Here is a 23,329-nt window from a genome sequence, read left to right as displayed (position 1 = left end):
GCAGTCTGCTGATTCAGCCGCCCTGAACCTCCCATCACAATTACAGGCAGCGTGTGGCAGCGCTCCGACACTGGCGTCTGCAGAATGTCACCGTGCCTCACACAGCCCATCGCTCTGCAGGCTGTCCCCCGCTAACAGGCGCTGTGTGGGGGGGGGGGCGCTCAGACACAGAGGGCGCTGACTCCTACAACCCCCCGGGAGAAACAAGCATAAATATCAGGCCGGCTTCTCAGTCTGTGCAGCAGTACACAATCGGTACATCCAACCAATCAGCAAAGTGCTCTGGGTAACTCATTTTTAATCGCTGTGATGGATTGTTTGGCAACTTTGACAAGAACAACAAGCTGGAAACACAGCTTAGACATATTGTCACATAAAGATAACTGGCTAACTTGTAAGCAAACGTTTGTTCACTTAAACAGAGCAACCTGATTATTGTATGTTTTATATTTCCACTTCTGTATAGCTCGTTTTGCTGTCTTCTAACTCCTCAAGGAAAAATATCATATACCTAACAACTCAGACTCTCTGTGACTATATTTGGGACATTTACATAACAAAAAAACACTTTTTAAATAACTAAATAGCTTAACATGACACCCCGTGAATAGAGAATATTATTTAATAAATGTTATTATTGAATGAATCACCTTCTTCAGCTTTCGGAAGATATATTTAAGGACATTAAGATAAATAGAAAATGTGTATATCCTCAGAACACCCTTCTTTATGAATCTAAATAACTGTAGGTGTGTTTTTAGCTGTGTGTGTAAGTCATTTAACTAACCCTGAGCCATGACGGCTCATTTTGGATGACTTCCTCATCACACCTGATTGTCTGAGGGACAATTTATAGGAATGGATGTTTCTGTTGTGTTAAATGAAACTGTTGTTTTTCCGTGATAGCAGACGTCTTTTGCTGGTTTGTTTGGAAGCGTACAGAGATGATGGAGACACTTTTAATTGCTTTTTTTTTTCAAATTAAAAATATGTCAAAAATATTTGAAGAAAGTTTTTCTTATTCAGCCAGGTTGAAAACACACTGGTATTCACAGCTGTAGATGAGAAATAGGAAAGTATTAAGGGACACATTCAAACACTGTCAGCTCAGACTGTTTCCATCCTAACCAAACAATTACTTTTAGTTTTTAGTTCATTGGCAATTTCTTACTAACACATAGGTTATTTAAAAAGGATAGAAAGGAAGTATATGACAATCATTTATTTGGGTTGGTGACTTTGCAAATAGCTATCTTCTTATTTCTTTCTGTGTTGTTTTTGTGTTTCCAGACCAATGACGTGGCGGGGAACACCTGGAACTGGCTGTACTTCATCCCCCTCATCATCATCGGCTCCTTCTTCATGCTCAACCTGGTGCTCGGTGTCCTGTCTGGGTAAGCTCCCTCTGAACATAGAAACACACCCGGTCTGCTCACATTACATGGAAACCCAATTAAACCTAATGACTGATTCAAGATTCTAGAGAACTTGAAATGTATTATTATTTTTCAAAAGGAAATGATGGAATTTGTTTTGTGATAATTCTATTTTAAATTAGTTCTTGTTATTACTAAGTTGAAATACGTTAACAATCAGCAATTTATTTGTACTTCCTTTCCAATTTTATTTAATTAACTTCAGGAACATTTTCTAAGCCAAGTTTTGAGTAAATGGGGATATATTTACGACATCTTCGTGGATTCATCTTCTTATTATAGACACATGCATTTCCAAACATTCGGTCTACCTGCGCTGTAAAATGTATTATCTCTTCGATTTACACACGGCATCTATTGCACGTCTGTCCGTCCTGGGTGAGGGATCCCTCCTCTGTTGCTCTCCCTGAGGTTTCTCCCATTTTCCCCTTTAAACTGTGGGGTTTTTCTCTTGAAGTTTTTCCTTGTACAATGTGAGGGTCTAAGGACAGAGGGTGTCGTTTTTCTCATACTGATATTCTGAACAAACTGTGCTGTTGTATTTGCTGTAAAGTGTCCTATATGTACAGCACTTTGGCTCGACCAAAAATCGTAAAAAAATGTGCTATATAAATAAAACTTGATTTGATTTGATTTGATATTTTGAGGGAACTGTTATTCTTTAAAATAATAAATTCAAGTATTTGCTAAAAAGTGTTTTTATCCAAGGATAGATAGATTAGATAGAAAGATAAAAAGAAATGCATCTTGTATTGGCTTCAGCTACCTGCTTGTATTCCATACATGAGGAGGAGTTAGCTATCCAATCATATGATAGGGATTCAAGACAGTATCCCTGCTGTCAGTTAACTACAATGAAGAAGACGATCATGTCGTGGCTTGTAAGAAAATAACAAATTTAAGCTGAATCGAGATAACCAGCAGATTAATCACTTCTTCACATCATCTAGCGCTTCTCCTTTTTACTTTCTGTCCTCTCATCATCTGTCCCTGTCCTCCTCTCATCATTAAAGGCCTCGCTCTGTGGCTTTAATCATCCTCTGCTCTGTGCTGATGGATCTGACATCTGTCCATCTCTTTGTGTCTGTGGCAGCGTACTAAGAGCCTGTCCTCACCTTCTGTGACCCATGGCTCCTTCTCTGCCTCCAAAATGGCGATGAAAGCAAACACGTGCATGGTCGCAAACACACAACAGAAAACTGCCCTAAAGCTTTTCTGTAATTACTCAACAACAGTACCACAAGATAAGATTTGCTTTATTCTCCCATGCTTGATCAGTGACCATCCACCATGTTTCATTAGTAATTCTGTTAAAAGTGTATTTTCAAAAAAAGCATAAAAGCATATCAATGAAACAGATTTCAAACAAAGTTTAAAATGTTAGAAAAAACTCTGTGAAAATCCCTATTGAGCCAGAATCAAAGTGGCTATTGTCCATTAATTTCTCATGGAAATAGTTATTGGAAAATACTTGTCCGGATGTCCAGTTTCTCTGATGTTTTGTTAATCTTTTATGCTGTCTTTCATCCATCCACCTTAATTTTACTGTAATGAATTGGTTTATTACCTCAGCCAAGAACATTTTGATTAATTTGTTTGACCAATGGCAAGATATTGAAAAAACCGACAGGCGTCATTTTTACATTTGAAGAAAGAACCCATACAAACCCATACAAAATTCGACCCAATCCTAGTTTCCATGGGCTGGAAACACACAATACATGTATCACTCCCATTTACATTTCATTTTTCTAGTTTTATCCAAACATATCTTTTAATTGACATCCCTCAACATATCACCATACAGTATATATATTGTATGCTGTCTTTAAGAGCGACATGTGATGCCTCTCTGATCTGTCATGTCAGATCATCACACTTCACTGCTCTTCCTCTGCCCTCTCACATCCTATAAGTTACATAAATATCTACTCGCTCCAGCTTCGCCAACGGCCGTTTCCTGCCTCTTTCTTGCCTTTAACAGCTGCCCTGCTGTCGCTTGAACTGCACGGTTCATATTCCTTAAGATGAACTCTTCAACTTCTACTTCCTTTATACCAATAAAAACACATTTGTTGGTTTTGTAATCCCCAAGATCCCATTATAAATGTATACAAATACAGATGTTCTTCTATCAGATGTTTCACATGCTTTTGAGTTATTTTAACTATTCTTCCTGTGTGTAATTTTCCACAGAGAGTTTGCCAAAGAGAGGGAGCGTGTGGAGAAGAGGCAGGAGTTCCTGAAGCTCCGCCGGCAGCAGCAGATCGAGCGAGAGCTCACCGGGTATTTGGAGTGGATCTGCAAAGCAGGTCAGACTCATCTCTGAAACAGCGGGAGAGCTGGCTCGTATGTGTTTGTTGTGTTAGAAAAACATGACAAATTGATAGAAAGTCCCTCTCTTTCTCATTTCTCTCCCTCGCTGCAGAGGAGGTGTTGCTGGAGGAGGAGGATGAGATAGCAGAGGAGAAGTCCCCGCTGGACGGTGCGTGGTACAAGAGGAAGCAAAACCTTCCAGGTATAAAGAAGGCTGAGTAACTGCTGCCTGCTTTATCATGATACATCATTTCTAGCCCATGAAAGATGTATTACAGCATCGTTTTGCTTTCCATAAATCCTCCGTAAAGATTGTGATCTGGTTCCCTTTTGTGAAGTGGATATTTAAGTCAACTTCAGACATATTCTACTGGATGGAAACCCTGATAAGCCAGTGAGAACAAAACCATTCTGGTGGTCAGTTTTCTCAGCCTGATTGAATTGACTGAATTGTTTTACTTAAATGTTTTTGTTTTTTTTAAGAATATTTGGAAAATGGAAAATTCTGTGAGGATAAAATATCTAATTTGAATATATTGAAACATGAATATATTTCCTGTAGAACTCAGGATAGTGATGCACTTAGGCCTCTTGTGGCTTAAATTACTATTACAACAACAATTATTTAGTTTTTTTTCCAAAACTTTTTTGCCCAATCTTTTTTTAACCATTTCTTTATTTTTTATCACACATGGTCTTCCAATATATATTATCTTCCATTATAAAACTTTATTCTATTTATTTTCAGCCTTTTATTATAATAGTTAATACCAAACTATGCGTAAGCCTGTCCCTCCACTACACTAACCCCTAATGCACAACTGTGTAATTGTGCCGTTTGCAGTCATGCCAGCCAACTGTTAATCATATAATCAGCACTTACGTACATCATTATTTAAGTGGTTGCCATGGTTTCCACTCAGTACTCTTGTTGCCTTCCTTTGAAAGAGAGCACACTGTTATTCAATTACCTCTCTCCCTCTCTTTCCTGATGATGTCAGTCCATCAGCCTGGTGTGAAGGCAAGGGTTAATTAGTGGGATTTACAGCTTTAGAATGATTGGATTTGTTAAAGTAAATTCACTATGCCACGCTCCCACACACACACACACACGCACGCACGCACGCACGCACACACACACACACACACACACACACACACACACACACACACTCACAGTAAAGTGACAGCACCTAGCTGCCATATTTTCTCAGTTAGTTACATATCAGGGATTAAAACGTGTGCGCCCACAGCCAGAGGAAAACCACTCTGATGTTGTTAGAGCAGAAAATATGGAGTTGGCCTTCATCAAATGAATGACAGGTATGAATATGGGAGTAAAGTGCCAATCATAGCTGCCTGACTCAGTACAGTTGAATTAAAAAGATTATTCAATCATTCAACTGGTGTATAGAGATAAGAAATTGAGCAATTTGTCTTTTAGGCTTTTTTTTTGCCTAGTCGTTTCCTGCAAATAATTTCTACCTAAATAACTTATTTTCATGACTTGAAAAATGAAAAAGAGAACCAGATCCAGCTCCCTATAAAGAGTTATAATCCCACACACTATTTGAATGTATTTTTGAGAAACACTTTAAAACACTGAATTTAATTTTCTTCCTACCTTGAAGATCATGTGTTCAAATCAAATCAAATCAGGTTTTATTTATGTAGCACATTTAAAAGCGATTTTTGGTCGAGCCAAAGTGCTGTACATGTAATAAAAACACATTACTACAGTACAATCACAATAAACGACAATAAGTTACAACATATATATAAAAAAAACAAAATTAAAAATAAAACACAAGGAAAAGTCAGGAGTCGTGCTCCGCTCTAACTAGAAAGCCAGAGAGAAGAAGTGTGTTTTTAGAGTGGATTTAAAAACCCCTAGGGTCTGGGCCGACCTCACATGGAGGGGCAGAGTGTTCCAGAGCCTAGGGCCAGCTGCTGCGAAGGCTCGGTGCCCTCGGGTTTTTAGCCTGGTCTTGGGCACTACCAGCAGCAGCTGGTCAGCAGACCTTAAAGCTCTGGCTGGGGTGTAGCGCTCGAGGAGTTCAGCTATATAGGCCGGAGCCAGCCCATTTAGTGCTTTAAAAACAAATAAAAGGATTTTAAAATCAATTCTGAACCGAACTGGAAGCCAGTGCAGTGAGGCCAGAATAGGGGTGATGTGGTCATGCTTTTTGTGGCCAGTCAGCAAACGTGCAGCTGCATTTTGGACTAGCTGCAGGCGTTTAATTGAGGCCTGGTCCATACCCACATACAGAGCGTTGCAATAGTCCAGTCTCGAGGTTACAAAGGCGTTAATAACCCTTTCTAAGTCATTAAAAGATAAATACGACTTGGTTTTGGCCAATAGTCTTATTTTAAAAAAGCAGGATTTGACTACAGTGCTGATCTGCTTGTCGAATTTAAAAGTGCTGGTGAAGGTCACTCCAAGGTTCATGACCGAGGGGAGGGTGTTTTTTTTGAGAGACCCCAGAATATCAACCGGAGAGGCTGGAGGTTGCGGTCCAAAAAAGATGACCTCAGTCTTGCTCTCGTTGAGGTTGAGAAAGTTTTTGCTCAGCCAGGATTTTATCTCTGCTAAGCAGTCCATCAGCTGCTGTAGTGAGTGTTTGACATTTGCTTTGAGAGGCAGATATATCTGTACATCGTCGGCGTAGCAGTGGAAGGGAATATTATGTTTTGTGAGAATTTAACCTAGGGGCAGTATGTACAGTAGAAAAAGGATGGGGCCCAGAATCGAGCCTTGGGGAACCCCACAGGTAAGAGGGGCTTTGGCAGAGGAGAAGGCACCTAGCTGTACCGAGAAGCTACGGTCTGTCAGGTAGGACCTGAACCATGCAAGGGCAGAGCCTGTGATGCCAGCGGACTGTTCAAGCCGTGACAGCAGGATGCTATGGTCCACAGTGTCAAAGGCAGCTGTCAGGTCTAACAGCACCAGGACAGCTGGGCTACCTGAGTCGGCGGCTAGGAGCAGATCATTAAAAACTCTTTAAAGGGCTGTTTCAGTGCTGTGCATGGGTTTGAAGCCAGACTGAAACTTTTCATGGATTCCATGGATGGTTAAAAAAGACTGCAGCTGGGCGTAGACTACTCGCTCCAGGGCGAGGGCAATGTGTTCATTCATTAAATGTCTCATAGTGTAACGAGTGAGATGTACAGGTCTTTTGTTTTATTTATCATGAAGAAGGTCTTGGTGCTTTAAGAATATCAAATCCACGGACAAATCCCGACGGCCCATATTCAGAAACTTTGCCTTTTTGCTGTCGTACTGCCCTAAGGTTGGGATGTCACAAAGGTAGGGAGTTCAATCAAGAAAGTTTGAATTGGAAACAAGATGAGGTTATCTCACAGCGCTGGCAGATTCTTTCCCATTTTTGTGGCACTCAATTACAAACTAAAAGGATTCCATAAAAAATGTATTTCTTAGTGTTGCTCAGTGTCAAAGCCAGATCGTTTTTCTACTGGTTCTGCCTCCCAGCAGCTTTCTGTTGAGCGGAGATGGTGGATTGTAGATGTTGAGCCTCAGCCCAGCGCTCCACTGACACGTGACGATCTCTCATGTTGGGCTGGCAGTTTCTCTTTCCAAGGCTGGCTTCAAACAGGAAGGCAGAAAATCTCCAAATGAAAAACATGATTGATGTCTGCTATTCATAGGTTCCAATTAGCTCACCCCTCTAATTTGCCTTACACACACACACACACACACACACACACACACACACACACCACACACACACACACACACACACACACACACACACACACACACACACACACACACACACACACACACACACACACACATGCTTTTATTGTCATGTGTGCATAGCTACAGTGTATCTATTACAATGAACATCTTAGGTCACAGGCTCCTCCAACAGTGCAACACATTAGAACAGATAAAATAGTTCAAGCAAATAACTTATTTCTTATACTGTGTTAATGTACGCACCATTATACACTAAAGATTCCTTGTGTGTTTTAACCTACTTGTAAAAAAACCTGATGCTGATATCATATTTTACGACTCATATCTGATCATTTCCCCCTTTCCTCTCCGTCCTTTGTTCCTTACAGTCCATAAGCGTGGCAAAGTGAAGAAAGGTAAAAACGACCTGATAGGAGGCGAGGAGGGGGACGATCCTTTCGCTGACATCTCCTCCGTCCGTAAGTCTTCTTATCCTCCGTCACCTGCATCCCACCTCCCACCTTCACATGCTGTCTGTTCTCAAAGATGACATTCAATATAAAAGCCACCATAAAAGCCTGTCTTTACAATGAACCCTGACTCTGCTCTCCATTTATCAGATGTAGCGTCACTTGAACAGTAAAAAAAATGTATGATATCTCACTCAAACGTAAAAAATGAGCATTACAGAAGCAGATTCAGCTCCATTAAAGCTGTTTCTCCTGCAGCAGAGGCAAACCACCTTGAGGGAAAATAAGTATAATTAACTTTTCTAATTAGACTGTTACATCCAAATGGCAGGAGAATCACCTGCAGCATATTAGAATTATACTTTTTTTAAATGAATGGATAAAGACAACATGTAATTGCCTGTCTGTGGGTTGGAAATGAGCAGAAGCATGGTAATTGAAACCATTTGGTTGCCTTCAATACTTTTTTCCTATCATCATAAGATTGTTTTCCGTTTTAAATTAAGTGCTGAGGGAATAGAGGCATGCTACAGTCAAATTTTGTCTCCTGTCTTTTCGCACACGATGCCTGCAGTCCTTCTCCACGGTACAAATATATTAGGTGCACATTTTTTAATGAGCAGCTGCAAGAGAAATTGAAGTGTTCAGGTGATTTTACGCTTTGCTTTTGGTCCCCTTGGGGAGGTGTTGTTACTTTTATAAGTTAGAGTATTTGCCACAAACATCTTTCAGTGCTTGTTAGCAGGTGTGAAATGAAATGGATCTCTACTCAACACATCACTATCTTATTATGCTTCTGTCTTTTAAACCATCTGCTCTAATTTCCTACAGCATAATTGCAAAGTAGCACAGTTGTTGCCCGAACTGTGCACACTAACAGGTGAAAAGTTGTAAACCACATAGTCTGTTTGTGTACGATAGATTTAACATCTACATTTGGAGGATCCAGTAGTGGTGGAAAGTAAATATGTACATTTAATCAAGCACTGTTCTTAAATATATACAATTTTCACATGCTTGTACTTGACTTTAGTATTTCCATCCTGTCCTAAAGTTATGCTCTAACATGGATGACTCCCAATGGCATGAACGACAGTGTGTGAATGTGTGTGAATGCTAATTACTTGTGAACAAATCCAGTACAGTGAAAAATGTCTGTATTGAAATAGGCTATGCAACAAGTTTGTGATGTGTTGGCTGATGCTGCTAATTACAGTAACAGGAATAATACAAGGAGAACACACACAGTGATTCAGTGTGGAAGCTGTGAAACGGTGACACATATTTACCTACACATTTCCTCTCCCTCCAGCTCCTCCTGGCTCTCCGTTTGGTCGGGCCAGCGTGAAGAGCAGCGGTAAGATGGACAGCTCCTCGTACTTCCGGCGCAAAGAGAAGAGGATGCGCTTCTTCATCCGGCGCATGGTCAAGGCTCCGAGCTTCTACTGGATCGTTCTGTGTCTGGTGGGCCTGAACACTCTGTGCGTGGCCATCGTCCACTACGACCAGCCCGACTGGCTCACCAGGACCCTCTGTAAGTCACACACACAAATACACACGTATACTGCCACACTTATTGATGCTGGTGGGCTATAAACAGTTTCCTCTGTGCCTCTTGGAAACAGACACAGCAGAGTTTGTGTTCCTGGGTTTGTTTCTGACTGAGATGTCCTTGAAGATGTACGGCCTCGGAGTGAGGAATTATTTTCACTCATCCTTTAACTGCTTTGATTTTGGGGTAAGTTACTATTCACTATGACTCAAAAGTAGATATTTAACGCAATAACAGCACGTGAACACTTTATTATTTGCTCTGTTGTCTAGGTGATTGTGGGAAGTATTTGCGAGGTGATCTGGGACATGATTAAACCCGGAGCATCGTTCGGTATCAGCGTGTTGAGAGCGCTGCGACTGCTCAGGATATTCAAAGTCACCAAGTGAGTTCAATTCGAAACTTCATTTTCAAAAATACATCCTTTAATTTCACCAAATTCTCTGTTAGGATTACCTACCCAAAGCATTTTCTGCATTTTGCACATTTCCAATCCTTATTCTGTTGTTTATCAGAATCACTACATGGCAGTGGCGTAGCCAGGAAGTATTGTGTGGGTGGGCCTGGAGAAATGTAGGTGGGCCAGGGGGAGACTTATTACGCGTGGGGTATAAGCTGAAACTTCATTAATGATTTTATTTATTTTTTAATGCACTAATTAAACATAAGCATAAGCCTAAACTAGCAGTGAAAACAAAAACATAGGCACGGCGGCCTCAGAATGTGTGTAAAACTGACATCCACATGACTGGCTCGGCGGCCACAGGTTGTTTATCCTTGACAGTCGCACAGTGGGCACACACTGAGAGTCTTTTCATATTCAGCAAATGTGTACACGCTTCACTGCAGACCTCAAGAAGAAATAAGACTTTCATTCAATCACGGCAAAACTTACTTTACTTACTAATTTACTCACGGTAAAAAAATGCACTCCCTATTCCATTGTCATGAAGGTGGAATCTAACTATTTCCAGAATAAGTTTTATTGGATCCAGGCTAGAAACATGTTTGTTTCTGCTATAAAGTTGGGCATTTTAACATGGGGGTCTATGGAAATTGCTCCTTTCTGCATCCATCTGCCACTAGATGAACTGCAGTTTGTGGCACTTCCTTATGGGCTTGTCAGGAACGTCAAAATCGCTATGACGTGCTGATTGGCTGTGGGTGGGCCAGACGTGCATGTGGGTGGGCCCAGGCCCACCCGGGCCCACCCACAGCTACGCCACTGCTACATGGAATACACTTCTGTTTGCATTCCACAAAGCAAGATGGGAACTGCAGAACTGACATTCCCAAAAATAATATCCATAATGCAACTTTATACTCTATATAAAACAGCGCTGGCCAATAGAAAGAATGCAGGTTAATGGCATTTCCTCATTGGCTTCACTTAACAGACCAGGATGTTGCCCTTTGAATGCAACACAGTGTATTCTTTCATTAGACCTTTATTGCCTTGATTGTTTCCTCTTTGAAAGCTCACACCTCCTTTTTGTATTGCTTTCTGTTGTACATGTTCTGTGATATGACTGATCACATCATAAGGGTTTTTGAAAAAGCTTATCCAGAGCTACAGAACACTTTGATACGACAGTTTTCACAGATTGTGTTTTGACATGTGTAAAACCAGTGCAGTTAAAGTAAGGCAAGGCAAGGCAAGGCAAGTTTATTTATATAGCACCTTTCAACACAAGGTAATTCAAAGTGCTTTACAAAAATGGAAGACATTTTAAAAATGGCATTTAAAATCAGTCATTAAAAAGGAAAGATAATAAAATAAACATTAAAAGAAAAAATACATGGATAAAAGTTAAAAGTTACAGTGCAGTTTAAGATGTGAATAGTTCAATTAAAAGCAGCGGCAAAAAGAAAAGTCTTCAGCCTGGATTTAAAAGTAGTAAGAGTTGCAGCGGACCTGCAGGTTTCTGGGAGTTTGTTCCAGATATTTGGAGCATAATAACTGAATGCTGCTTTACCATGTTTAGTTCTGACTCTGGGGACAGAAAGCTGACCAGTCCCTGAAGACCTGAGGGTTCTGGATGGTTCATAATTTAGCAGTAGGTCAGACATGTATTTTGGGCCTAAACCATTCAAAGCTTTATAAACCAGCAGCAGTATTTTGAAATCTATTCTTTGACACACAGGAAGCCAGTGTAAGGACTTCAGAACAGGAGTGATGTGATCCACTTTCTTAGTGTTAGTGAGGACTCGAGCAGCGGCGTTCTGAATCAGCTGAAGCTTTCTAATAGATTTTTTAGTGAGGCCTGTAAAGACACCATTGCAGTAGTCGAGTCTACTGAAGATAAAAGCATGGACAAGTTTTTCCAAATCCTGCTGTGACATTAGTCCTTTAATCCTAGATATGTTCTTTAGGTGATAGTAGGCTGATTTAGTAACTGTTTTAATGTGACTGTTGAAACTCAGGTCAGAGTCCATGACTACACCTAGATTTCTGGCTTTATCTGTTGTTTTGAACATTGCAGACTGAAGCTCAGCGCTAACTTTTATACGTTCTGCCTTGGCTCCAAAAACCATTACCTCAGTTTTATCTTTGTTTAATTGGAGAAAGTTCTGACACATCCAGTCATTGATTTGTTCAATGCACTTAATCAGTGTTTGAATTGGAGCATAATCTCCTGGTGAAATTGTTACGTAAATTTGTGTGTCATCCGCATAGCTATGGTAACTTATTTTGTTGTTTTTCATTATCTGAGCCAGTGGTAGCATGTAGATGTTAAAGAGAAGAGGCCCCAAGATGGAGCCTTGAGGTACCCCACATGTCATATTTGTCAAGTCAGATGTGTATTTACCTATAGAAATAAAGTTTTTTCTGTCCTTTAAGTAGGACTCAAACCAATTTAGAACTGTTGCCGAAAGTCCCACCCAGTTTTCTAGTCGGTCTAGTAATATGTTGTGGTCAACAGTGTCAAACGCAGCACTGAGATCTAATAATACTAACACTGAAGTTCTGCCACTGTCTGTGTTTAAGTGGATGTCATTGAAGACCTTTACAAGAGCAGTCTCAGTGCTGTGGTTTGGACGAAATCCTGACTGGAACACATCCAAACAGTTATTTAAATGCAAGAAGTTACTCAACTGTTGAAATACTACTTTTTCAATGATTTTACCTAGAAATGGCAGGTTTGATATTGGCCTGTAATTGTTCATTACTGAGGCATCTAGATTATTCTTTTTTAAGAGCGGTTTAATGACTGCAGTTTTCAGGGCCTCTGGAAAAATACCTGAGTGAAGAGATGTGTTTACTATATGAAGTAGATCTGAGGCCATGCAAGGAAAAACATCTTTGAAAAATCCTGTTGGAATAATATCAAGGCAGCAGGAGGAGGATTTCAGAAGTTGAATAATGTCCTCTAAGTTTTTACCATTAATCTGATGGAATTGTGTCATGGTGTTTGAATTGATATTAGGTGGACATAGGGACAAAACATTTGCTGTACCTGATGTAGAGGCACTGACTGCTTGTCTAATTTTCTGAATTTTGTCAGTGAAGAAGGAGGCAAAATCATTGCACGCCCTGGTGGATAGAAATTCAGAGGCTACTGACACTGGGGGGTTAGTTAGTCTGTCGACGGTAGCAAACAAGGCACGTGCGTTGTTTTTGTTTTTGGTAATGATGTCAGAGAAGAAAGACTGTCGTGCGTTTTTCAATTCCAAATTATAAAGGCCAAGTCTCTCTTTATAGATTTCAAAGTGAACCTGGAGATTTGTTTTTCGCCACCTACGTTCAGCTTTTCGACACTCTCTTTTTTCTGTTCTCACGGTCATGGCCTTTCTCCATGGAGATATTTTCTTGCTAATCACTTCCTTTACCTTAGTTGGAGCAATGGTATCTATAACATTTTTAATTTTTGAATTAAAATGATCTACTAGCTCATTTACTGAGATGTTAGCAGGGGCAAGTGTGGATGAGAAATTATGAGTAAACATTTCCCTAGTATTTTCAGTTAAATATCGCTTTGTGGTTACCTCTTTCTGAACATTTTTGTGAACAGAAATAGAGCTCTCAAAGAAAACACAGGAATGATCAGAGAGTGCAACATCAGTCACCACAACCTTTGAGATATTCAGACCCTTTGAGATAATTAAGTCCAGAGTGTGCCCCTTATTGTGCGTGGGCTCCGCCACATGCTGAGTCAGTCCATAGTTATCAAGAACACAAAACAGTTCTTTAGCCCCTCTGTCCTGGGGGTTGTCAACATGGATGTTAAAATCACCAACAATGACTAAACGGTCAAAGTCAATACACACTATAGACAGCAGTTCAGTAAAATCATCAAAAAAGCTTGCACAGTATTTGGGTGGTCTATGGATATTTAGGAACAGAGCTCGAGAGGAGCATTTCAGCTGAAGGGCCACATATTCAAAAGAAGCAAAGTCCCCATAAGATGTCTTCCTGCAGTAAGAAAAAACTCTGGTTCTTGCGGTTATTTCACAAGACATTGTTCCTAATGAACTGGCAAGAAAACACATCTAAAATACAATGTAATTGGCTAAGTACGTTTACTTATTTTAAAGGCACTGCATTTTGGAGCTACAAGGTTTTTGTTGCAGGATGCTGCACTTTTTATAAGGGCTGAAGTGTCAATTATTTTCTCTCTGAACCGACAATCCTGTTAGAGTTCAATGGCAATCCTTTTATTTCATTAGATTAGCTGTAATCCTGTGATTCACTGGAGCTGGCAGCTGCGCACCCTGACGCATTGATTTGTTTTATGCCACCTACAGCTCATATTTCTATTTGTTCCTCTCAAACCTCCTCAGTGTTTCTGTCTTTGTCTGTGTGTTCTCTCTTAACAAAAATAGTCATTTATCTGTGTCTGCGTGTTTTCCGCTTCCTCTCAGATACTGGAACTCGCTGAGGAACCTCGTGGTCTCCCTCCTCAACTCCATGAAGTCTATCATCAGCTTGCTCTTCCTCCTCTTCCTCTTCATCGTGGTCTTTGCTCTGCTCGGCATGCAGCTCTTCGGAGGAATGTGAGTATTCTTTCAATCCCGTCCTGTTTTCTGATCCCTCTTTGCCTCGCTTGACATCCACACGCACACACACACACACACACACACACACACACACACACACACACACACACACACACACACACACACACACACACACACACACACACACACACACCTTCTCCTCTCTCCATCTCTTCACCTGACCCTGTTTTCTGATCCCTCTTTGCCTCGCTTTACATCCAACACCACACACACACACACACACACACACACACACACACACACACACACACCTTCTCCTCTCTCCATCTCTTCACCTGACCCTGTTTTCTGATCCCTCTTTGCCTCGCTTTACACACACACACACACACACACACACACACACACACACACACACACACACACACACACACACACACACACACACACACACACACACACACACACACACACACACACACACACACACACACACACACACACACACACACACACACACACACACACACATCTTCTCCTCCTCTCTCCACCTCTTCACCTGACCCTGCTGCTCTGTGTGTGATCCTTGGCCCTGCGTGGCGGCGGTGACAGACGTGTTGCCGCAGCGGGAGGCTGGCAGATCAGCAGCAGCCACTGTGGCCCTTTGATACGGCTCTCAGCAGGGGCCCCGGGTCTCCTAATGGCAGGAACACCTCATGATTCTGGGCTGGCTGCAGTTAATCAAAGGCCTGGCACCCAACCCCGTCTGACTCAACCCTGATAAAAACCAACACTTTACATCCCGTCTCCTCACCACAACAGCCTTTATTTATTCAGGTTTTTGGCTCACAAGAAAATTATCCTTAACTTTATTTCTTAAAGCCCCAAAAGGATACTTTAGGCTTATTACGACTTGGGTCTTATTTTCCTCTCAGTTTTAAAACATTATAAACAACTGAGCAACACTGAAGTCCAATGGCACATGAGGCACAAGCAGGTGTTGTGAACAGCTTATCTAGATTACCTTCACCACTTTATTTGGAAATGAGCACAGCTGAGACAATGTGAGTGGTCTCTTATTGAACAGTGAGACTGTGTGCACAGCTACGGTAAATATCACGATGCTGATCCATAAAGCAGTGATGGATTCTTACAAAGGGCCATTTTGGCATTCAGTTGACATGTTACCTTTGTTTTCTCTTACAAATGAGTTTGACTAGCTTGTTAGATTTGTGTACGTGGTTTGAGTACAACCTGTCCTATCATATGACAGCATGTCTACAGAACCTATCAGAGATCTGCTGCAAATCTCAGGGAAACTTTGACGATATTCAACAAGCTTTGTACACTGGAAATTGAACGGGGTGCTCCAGGCTCCAAGTTTCTCTTTAGCTCAATAAGTATTTAAAATCTAAATTGGGAACTTACAGGAGCCTGATAAAACAAAGAATGGTCAAAAATGATGCAGCACAGACTGACTTTTAATCCCCACTAAAGTTAAATACAGTTAATCCCACACTTCCCTTGATGCTATAATAATAAGAATACATTTTTGTAGACCCTGTGTTAGATATTTTTTTTAACGTTCATTTAAAATAAGAAATAAGGGCGTGTGCACTTATTTCCCGTTCAGAGTTTTTGCTCAACAGAAAAAGCAGCATTGTTTTTTTTTTATATCTCTTTATTTTATATTAACTTGCATTGCATTTGATAATGACGTAAATCTGAAGTGGAGGGAAGTCCTCAGGTATCATTACTTTTATATCATGATACCAAGATAAGGTTAGTGATTACAGGTCATTAGTGATTGTAGAGGATAACATTTTTAAAGGGACCCTCCCAATCCCCTGACTTCGTCTCCTGGGACTGACGGCCTTCACAAACACCACCACTGGATGTCTCTGAGGCAGCAGGCTGTTGTCATGGCGCCAAGCCTCACATCAGTCTGCGCCATCATTAGCATCACATCAGACTCTGGAGATGGACATGTGTGAGATGGGTTTGACGTCAACATGGTGCTTTCAGACAGCCGAGCACACAGGCACATTTTCACCTCAAAGTCTAAAAATATACAAGGCATGTCAACTAATTTCATTTTCTTAAGATAGGAATCCAACAGGCAGTATACTGTTATTTGGCTTGCAGATAATGTCATTATTTATATCGATATCAAAGAAAGTCCATCCTTTTCTTAGGCAGATCATTTCAATTGTTTGATTAAAAAAAAGGTATTTCAACCCTAAATAGAAGATTAAAACACTTGTTAATAATAATAAATGCTTTGCACTATACCGACTGTATTTCTGGCTCAGAGATTATGTTCCTGCTCTCAAAACACCAAAAGTAATCTCCTGGTAAAATTGTGAGAATTGAAAGATAAACAGCTTGAGGCAGAGGAGCATCTCCCCACTGAGACTCACAGGACATCACCGACTGTTTGGAGAAAATGTGATAAGCTCTAACGGTCACTGTAATAGGAAGAGGGATTTCCTTTTTCTGTTTGCTGCTTTCTGCTTTCTGTTTTTCTTGTGTTGTTTGACTCTGACTTTGTCATTTACAGAAGAGATGGCATTTCATTTCTCAACTTCAAACTCATTTCTGCACACTATTAAAATATAATATCAATTTGAACCAGTTTATTGCAAAAACCCTCACAAATCTTCACAAATAAAACCACTATTTTTGTAAAAACGTTTGCAGTTTCAGCCAATATAAGAATAACAACGTCATAGTCATTACAATAAGATCCAGTGAGGAGTGACTAGTGGCAGCCCTCGTATACAGTACTGTATCCAATGGGCTGATGTTTGTATTCAACACTCCTCATATTGTAAAAGCCAGTTCTATTTCCTGACTTCTGCAGGATGTCTTGCGTGAATCATGTCACAGTTTCATCGCTCGGCAGTTTGATGTTATTTTGTAAACCTGCTGCTGTTGCTGTAAGTATCAGATATGGGGGGGGGATAGGGCACTTGCTGGTGGGGAGTTTGGCTTCACATGAATCTTGTTTTCAGCATTGATTTAATGAAGTCCCCGTGGATGATGTGCGGAAGCCAAGCAGCACGCTCCCAAACCCTATTACCAGAGTAAACAGAGGTCGGAGCACACAGGCGCAGCAGCATCCACCACCATCGACACTCCCCACACCGAGCCCGAGGAGGGGGAAATGAAAATGGAGAAAGTGATGGAGGGATGAGCTATGGGTATAGAGAGGGTTGGTTGATGGATGATGCCGTAATGGGAGGGAGAAAGACAAAGATAGAGGAGGGAAGCATGGAGAGAGAGGGTGTTTCTCAATGTCGAGGACCCTTGCTTGGTAGGCACATGTCTTCCGAGTCACTTGCTTCAGAAGCGAGGCAAGAATCCTTCCTGGCATTCGGAAAACGAAGAGTGGAACAGGCGAGCAAGTGTGCAGGTGTGCGTCATATGAGAGGCCCCGCCTTACATTTTCCGCCACAGATTTTGGGAAATTGGTCCGTTCGCAAAGCATTGTGGGGATTTTAAGACCGCGGAGTCTACACATGTGCAGCCTTGAAATTTCTCGGTAGAATTCCAAGTATGCTGGACATTGGAACAGTCCTTCGGCGGCACTCGATGACGTAGTATGCTTGAAATAGTGACTCTGAAGCAGCCTTCCTCGACATTGAGAAACACCCAGAGACTACTGTATGATGACATACCAAGAGAGGGAAGGCTTATTGAATTAGTTGCCCCTCCCCCTCTAATCTCTTTCTTCCCCTGTTTCCCTTATGCACATATTAGGGCCACACCAGTACATGCTTTGGATATGGGGTTCTCAGTGGTTCATCACATGACCAATAGGTTATAAATACCTGAACATTATAGCCAAGAGTAATAGTGGAACACCTCATTTCACAAGCTCACTCAATGTTCGCACCTATGAAAATAATGCGCTATATAACGACATACATGGGAGCCAGGACGGGTGACAAAGTTACTCTTGTTACGTATCTTATACTTCACCAGTTAAACGTATGCAAGTAAAATGACGAATAAACCTATTTTACGAAAACTTCATTATTATCTTTACCAAGACGCTAAGCCTCGAAATAACAAGGCCACAACTTCCTCTTGCTCATGTTTACAGTTTGATTACAAATTGGAGTTAAGACTGTAACATTGTTTCATGAGCCAGTTTACACAGTTAACAGTTTCTTTTTTTAAAACATCAGATTATAGCCAATGGAAACCAAGATTGGGCCAATGCGTTTCACTTGTACTAAACACAAACTTTCTACCTACATTTAACTAATGTCTGCCTGAACGTGACAATACCACTACGACTACACACTGAAACCAAAGGGCTTCGAATACCAACACGTTGTCCCTTGAAAGTGTTGTTCCGTGTTAACAATTGTCGTGTGTTTATTAAGACATACTGTCATCACAAAATGATCTGATCATAATCTTTGCCTCAAATCGGCCTCTAAATCTAATCTACATACTGTACAGTAAATAAACAAACACACACAAACACATATCACAGGATCTGCTCTGTTGAAGAGAAACCAGCTGTCATCTTTGCAGACAGTAACTGTGGTAAATGAGCTCTACTCCATCTTCTCTTCTTCCTCTTTGCTCTCTTCCTTCGTGGGTTTTTTGTCCCAACACTTACACGTTTTACTCTGCTCTCGCTCCTCTGACTGCTTTACATGACCTATCACATGATTTGAATCATAAGGTTGTTCATAGAAGTGTGAAAGACATTTCATTCGTTCCCTTCAGCAGAAAAACATATGACATTTCAATGAAAAATATAAACTTTTGAACCCATATTAAGGGCTTTTGGGGGTCAATATGTAAATGAGAAGAAACATGTTAAAGGAACATTACTAGGATATAAGCTCTTGCATGCACATTCTATAGAGGAAATCATATTCAATTCACTCCTAATCAGTGTCTTAGAATTCCGCAGTGCTGTTGTGTTAAGCCAAAAAACCTACTGTCACTGTAGGACGTCTGTATGATACTCTATATAAACCTGCTTCACATACACAGCTGTAGTTTTCATGGATGCTGAAGCTTTGAAACTCTTGAAGTAAAGTTGTTTTTGTTTTGTCTTTTGAGGCTAGCAACTCTGCGGGGCATATCCAGGCAACTTTGATTATCTTGTCAACTGAAAGCACATCTTCTTCTGTGGTGGTGAAGTTGTCACTGGGGACAAGGAGACACTTAAATACCCAGATCCTTACAGTCAACATTCTCAGTATTATGAATACATGTCTTCTTTAAATGACAGTTAAAAAAAATGTACTCAATCTGGGCATCAACTTCATTTGCTCAATACATTCGATGTTTATACTCCCTGTACGTTTTTTGACGTGCTGCATCGCAGTTTGTTCACTTTTAGCATGTGACACTGAGCTGCAGAGGCAGTGTGTTTGGGACTTGAAAGTTTGAGCTGTGGTGGCCCCCTGGGGACTAGTGTTTCCTGCTGCTGCATGTTTCACTCCCTGTCCTTCTGTCTCATCCATTATCAATACAAAACAACTTGCTTCATCTATGAATACTCTAGTCACCACCTGAAGCTGTAAAGTATTCTGGAGAGAAATTCTCCTATGCCTGTGTATCACTTCTTTTGAAGGACTGATTTGATATAGACCTTTTTGGAGCACATTTTGTTTTCATTTCCTGAGTATCTAACTGTTTGGTTTGGCTCAACGTAATCACAAAGTTTAGGCTATAAACGTACAGCCTTGATTTTTAAAGAATACCTCAATTTGGGTCTTCTTGTTGTGCTTTCTACTAGTTTTGATCGTGTTACTTAAAGAGGATTATCCTAAGATTAAACCCAGTAGTGTCTTTATATTTTAATTATTTGTCATTCTATTTTCCTCTCTTTATTTAATGATGTTCTTACTATGATTCTTTCAGGTTTAACTTTGAAGAAGAGACCCCAACCACCAACTTTGATACGTTTGCAGCAGCCATCCTCACTGTGTTCCAGGTATACACACACACACACCACACACACACACACACACACACACACACACACACACACACACACACACACACACACACACACACACACACACACACACACACACACACACACACACACACACACACACACACACACACACACACACAAATGAGGTGCACTTAATATCATCAAAATGAACGATAGAACATTGACTTTATGGAAAATGAAGGATTGTTATCAGGCATTTTAATTAGAGGGAATGACTGGTCTGTGTACCTTCTGTCCCCTAATGAGCTCGTTGATAATCCTTCAATTAGTCCGTGCTTGTAACCCTTCACTTTGTAAAGTAATTTAATTCTACTCTGTGAGATTTGCACAGAGCTTTACAACTACGGCGTCACTTTAGATCTCTTGTCTTCCTCAGATTCTGACGGGCGAGGACTGGAACGCTGTGATGTACCACGGCATCGAATCACAAGGGGGCGTACATGGGGGCATGTTCTCCTCAGTCTACTTCATCGTCCTCACGCTCTTTGGAAACTGTATCCTCTATGACAAATTAACCTGAAGAGTGTTAGAGTCAGAAGGAGCAGGATCAACATGTGGAAATGGTTTTAGGTTAAATATTGTGTTCATTTGTCCAGGTGTGATCAGCAGGTAAATAGTGTCAATCAGAAGAACTTTTAATAATCATACCTTAGATTCTTGTAACTCAGTTAGTATTAGTAACTTAGTGGGAATGTTCGATGGTACTGGGACACGTCCTTAAAGTTTAAAGCCCTACTAAAAGCTTCTGTGTTTATTACACACCTTTTACAAACCATAAAGAAACAACATAGCATACTTTTTGGGTTATCAGTTGTGGAGTTGTAAACCCTCTTTCTTGGGAAAAGCATAACAATAATCATTATATCGGCCAGTGAGGACTGATAGTGATTACTAATTGCTTATACGCTCAATAAACATGGACCCTTAATTGCAGATGTGGAAGAACCCTGCTTGTTTGCCAACTATCGGGCCAACAGGCGAACTGACGGATTTATCAAATAACAATTTTTAGGCCCTTTTCATTACAGGATATATACTGTCTGTACTTTCTCCTGAGTCCTGTTGTTCAGACACCCTACTGAATGTCTTCTTGGCTATCGCTGTCGATAACCTCGCAAATGCACAGGAGCTGACTAAGGTAGTCCCGGTCTTACTCTATAAAGGTTGTCTTTTAGGACCAATGAAAAATACATATTAATATACAAATGTGGTAGTTATTCTGTCTACTTCACAGTGAAACATGTCAAAAAGGCACCTGTGAAAAGCCTTACAGGATATTAACAGGTTGTACAAGGATGATTTAATGTCTCTGTTTTCATTGGCTGAAGGATGAGGAGCAGCAGGAGCAGGCAGCCAATAAGAAGCTGGCCTTGCAGAAAGCTATGGAGGTGAAGGAAGTCAGCCCCATGTCAGCAGCCAACATCTCAATCTCTGCGTAAGTGTCCAAGAATCTCTCTCCTCTGACAGCAGCTGTGTTCACCCGCGCTGGAGATAAGCGTCCCTTTGTCTTCCTGCGAGTTGTCTTTTCTTCCTTCACACTCTAACATTTCTGTGTGTTTGATGTTGTTTCTCCTGATTTATTCCCACTAAGGGAGTGCTCCTGATGTGTTGTCTACTTTCTTCTATATTTGCTTCAACCAACAATATGTTAGTTTGCAACAGCAGTTTATTTCACACATTTTGTTTCCCCTTAAAGAAAAATATCCTCTAAACACATTTTGTATTAGGTTTTCATCCAAACACTTCTTTAGTGGCAACATGTCATTCGAGTCATGTTAAACTACCAGAGAGAAAAATATAAAAGTCAACTTATTTAAAATTAGAAGCTCCCATCTCCTATTATATGATAATTACATACCCAGACAGCGACTGTCATTCAAAACCTTTGACCCGCCCACCCACCCACGACATGTCTGATTGACAGGTATGGGGGGGGTCAACTCAAATTATGTGCGCTCCCAAATTGCGACTATTTTTAGGGCCTAGATGAACACTAAAATGGAGAGTCAGTCAGGAGGAAGCAGCCGTTGAAACTGAGCTTAATCTGCGATTTATAGCTGCAATACTCTATATAATGCTAGAGGCTAAAATATGTTGATGTTTAATTCCCATCTGTTCTGTTAATGTGAGGGAAAAAAACCTTATAGTGCACCAGATAGATTTTATTGCGAGGTAAATACTCTGAGCAATTTGTGTGATGTGCAGTTCAGCACATCCATCTATTCATTTAATTAAGTGAAATCATCGATTCACACTCGCTCCTTAATTGCTGTCCTCCTCAGTCAGAAACAGGTCATTAGACTGTACTCAGTGATCAGGAGCGGATGAGCTGCAGAAGTTCAAACACAGCATCGTTCTAACGCATCTGTTAAGTGCAGTTTTACACATTACTATATCAAAAGAGGTCGTACAACTTAAACTACTTCCTATTAGAAGATTATCTGTTACCCTGTGACTGAAGCATTATAACGGTAGTGATAAAAACTCATAATGGCCATTTAATGGGGTGATAACATTCAAAATGGTTGACTGACAATTGACTAAGGACATTTCTAGGGTTTATTGGTGCAACCTGATTAAGTGAATCCCTAGTTTGGAACCAACTAGTAGATAAAAAAGTGCGAAGAACATTACGTTCAAACTTCTGTTATGGGCCCTGAATAGCTAAGAGCTTTGCATGTGTCATTCCTTTCAAAATCTATCTCTCTTTTAAAAAGGATATACTTGCCAACAGTGGCGGCTGGTGGAAAATATTTTAGGTGGGGCTGTGGAAATGGTGATCAAACAATACTAGAGGGGTCCGGGGGGATGCTCCCCCGGTAATTTTTTTTGAGAAAAGACCCCTTAAATCATGACTTCTGGTGATGTTAGAGGGGGGGAGAAGGACAATTTGAGGCTTAAAAA

The 23,329-nt window shown here is 40.7% G+C and overlaps 1 protein-coding gene across 1 annotated transcript in view; it reads left to right on the top strand.

Annotated features, from left to right (window-relative positions):
- Nucleotides 1-23,329, top strand: part of cacna1bb (calcium channel, voltage-dependent, N type, alpha 1B subunit, b) — a 152,528-nt gene that overhangs the window by 73,910 nt on the left and 55,289 nt on the right. Inside the window, 12 exon segments of the mRNA XM_034126055.1 lie at nucleotides 1,291-1,394; nucleotides 3,633-3,748; nucleotides 3,865-3,954; nucleotides 7,842-7,931; nucleotides 9,235-9,456; nucleotides 9,548-9,660; nucleotides 9,747-9,859; nucleotides 14,338-14,469; nucleotides 20,326-20,398; nucleotides 20,802-20,919; nucleotides 21,496-21,563; nucleotides 21,754-21,860. Coding sequence (XP_033981946.1) covers nucleotides 1,291-1,394; nucleotides 3,633-3,748; nucleotides 3,865-3,954; nucleotides 7,842-7,931; nucleotides 9,235-9,456; nucleotides 9,548-9,660; nucleotides 9,747-9,859; nucleotides 14,338-14,469; nucleotides 20,326-20,398; nucleotides 20,802-20,919; nucleotides 21,496-21,563; nucleotides 21,754-21,860 — 1,346 coding nt within the window.

Source organism: Trematomus bernacchii, unplaced genomic scaffold, assembly GCF_902827165.1.
Source record: "Trematomus bernacchii unplaced genomic scaffold, fTreBer1.1, whole genome shotgun sequence".
Taxonomy (NCBI): Eukaryota; Metazoa; Chordata; class Actinopteri; order Perciformes; family Nototheniidae; genus Trematomus; species Trematomus bernacchii.
The sequence above is the reverse complement of the archived record's forward strand: the minus strand, read 5'-3'. Positions and strand labels throughout refer to the sequence as shown.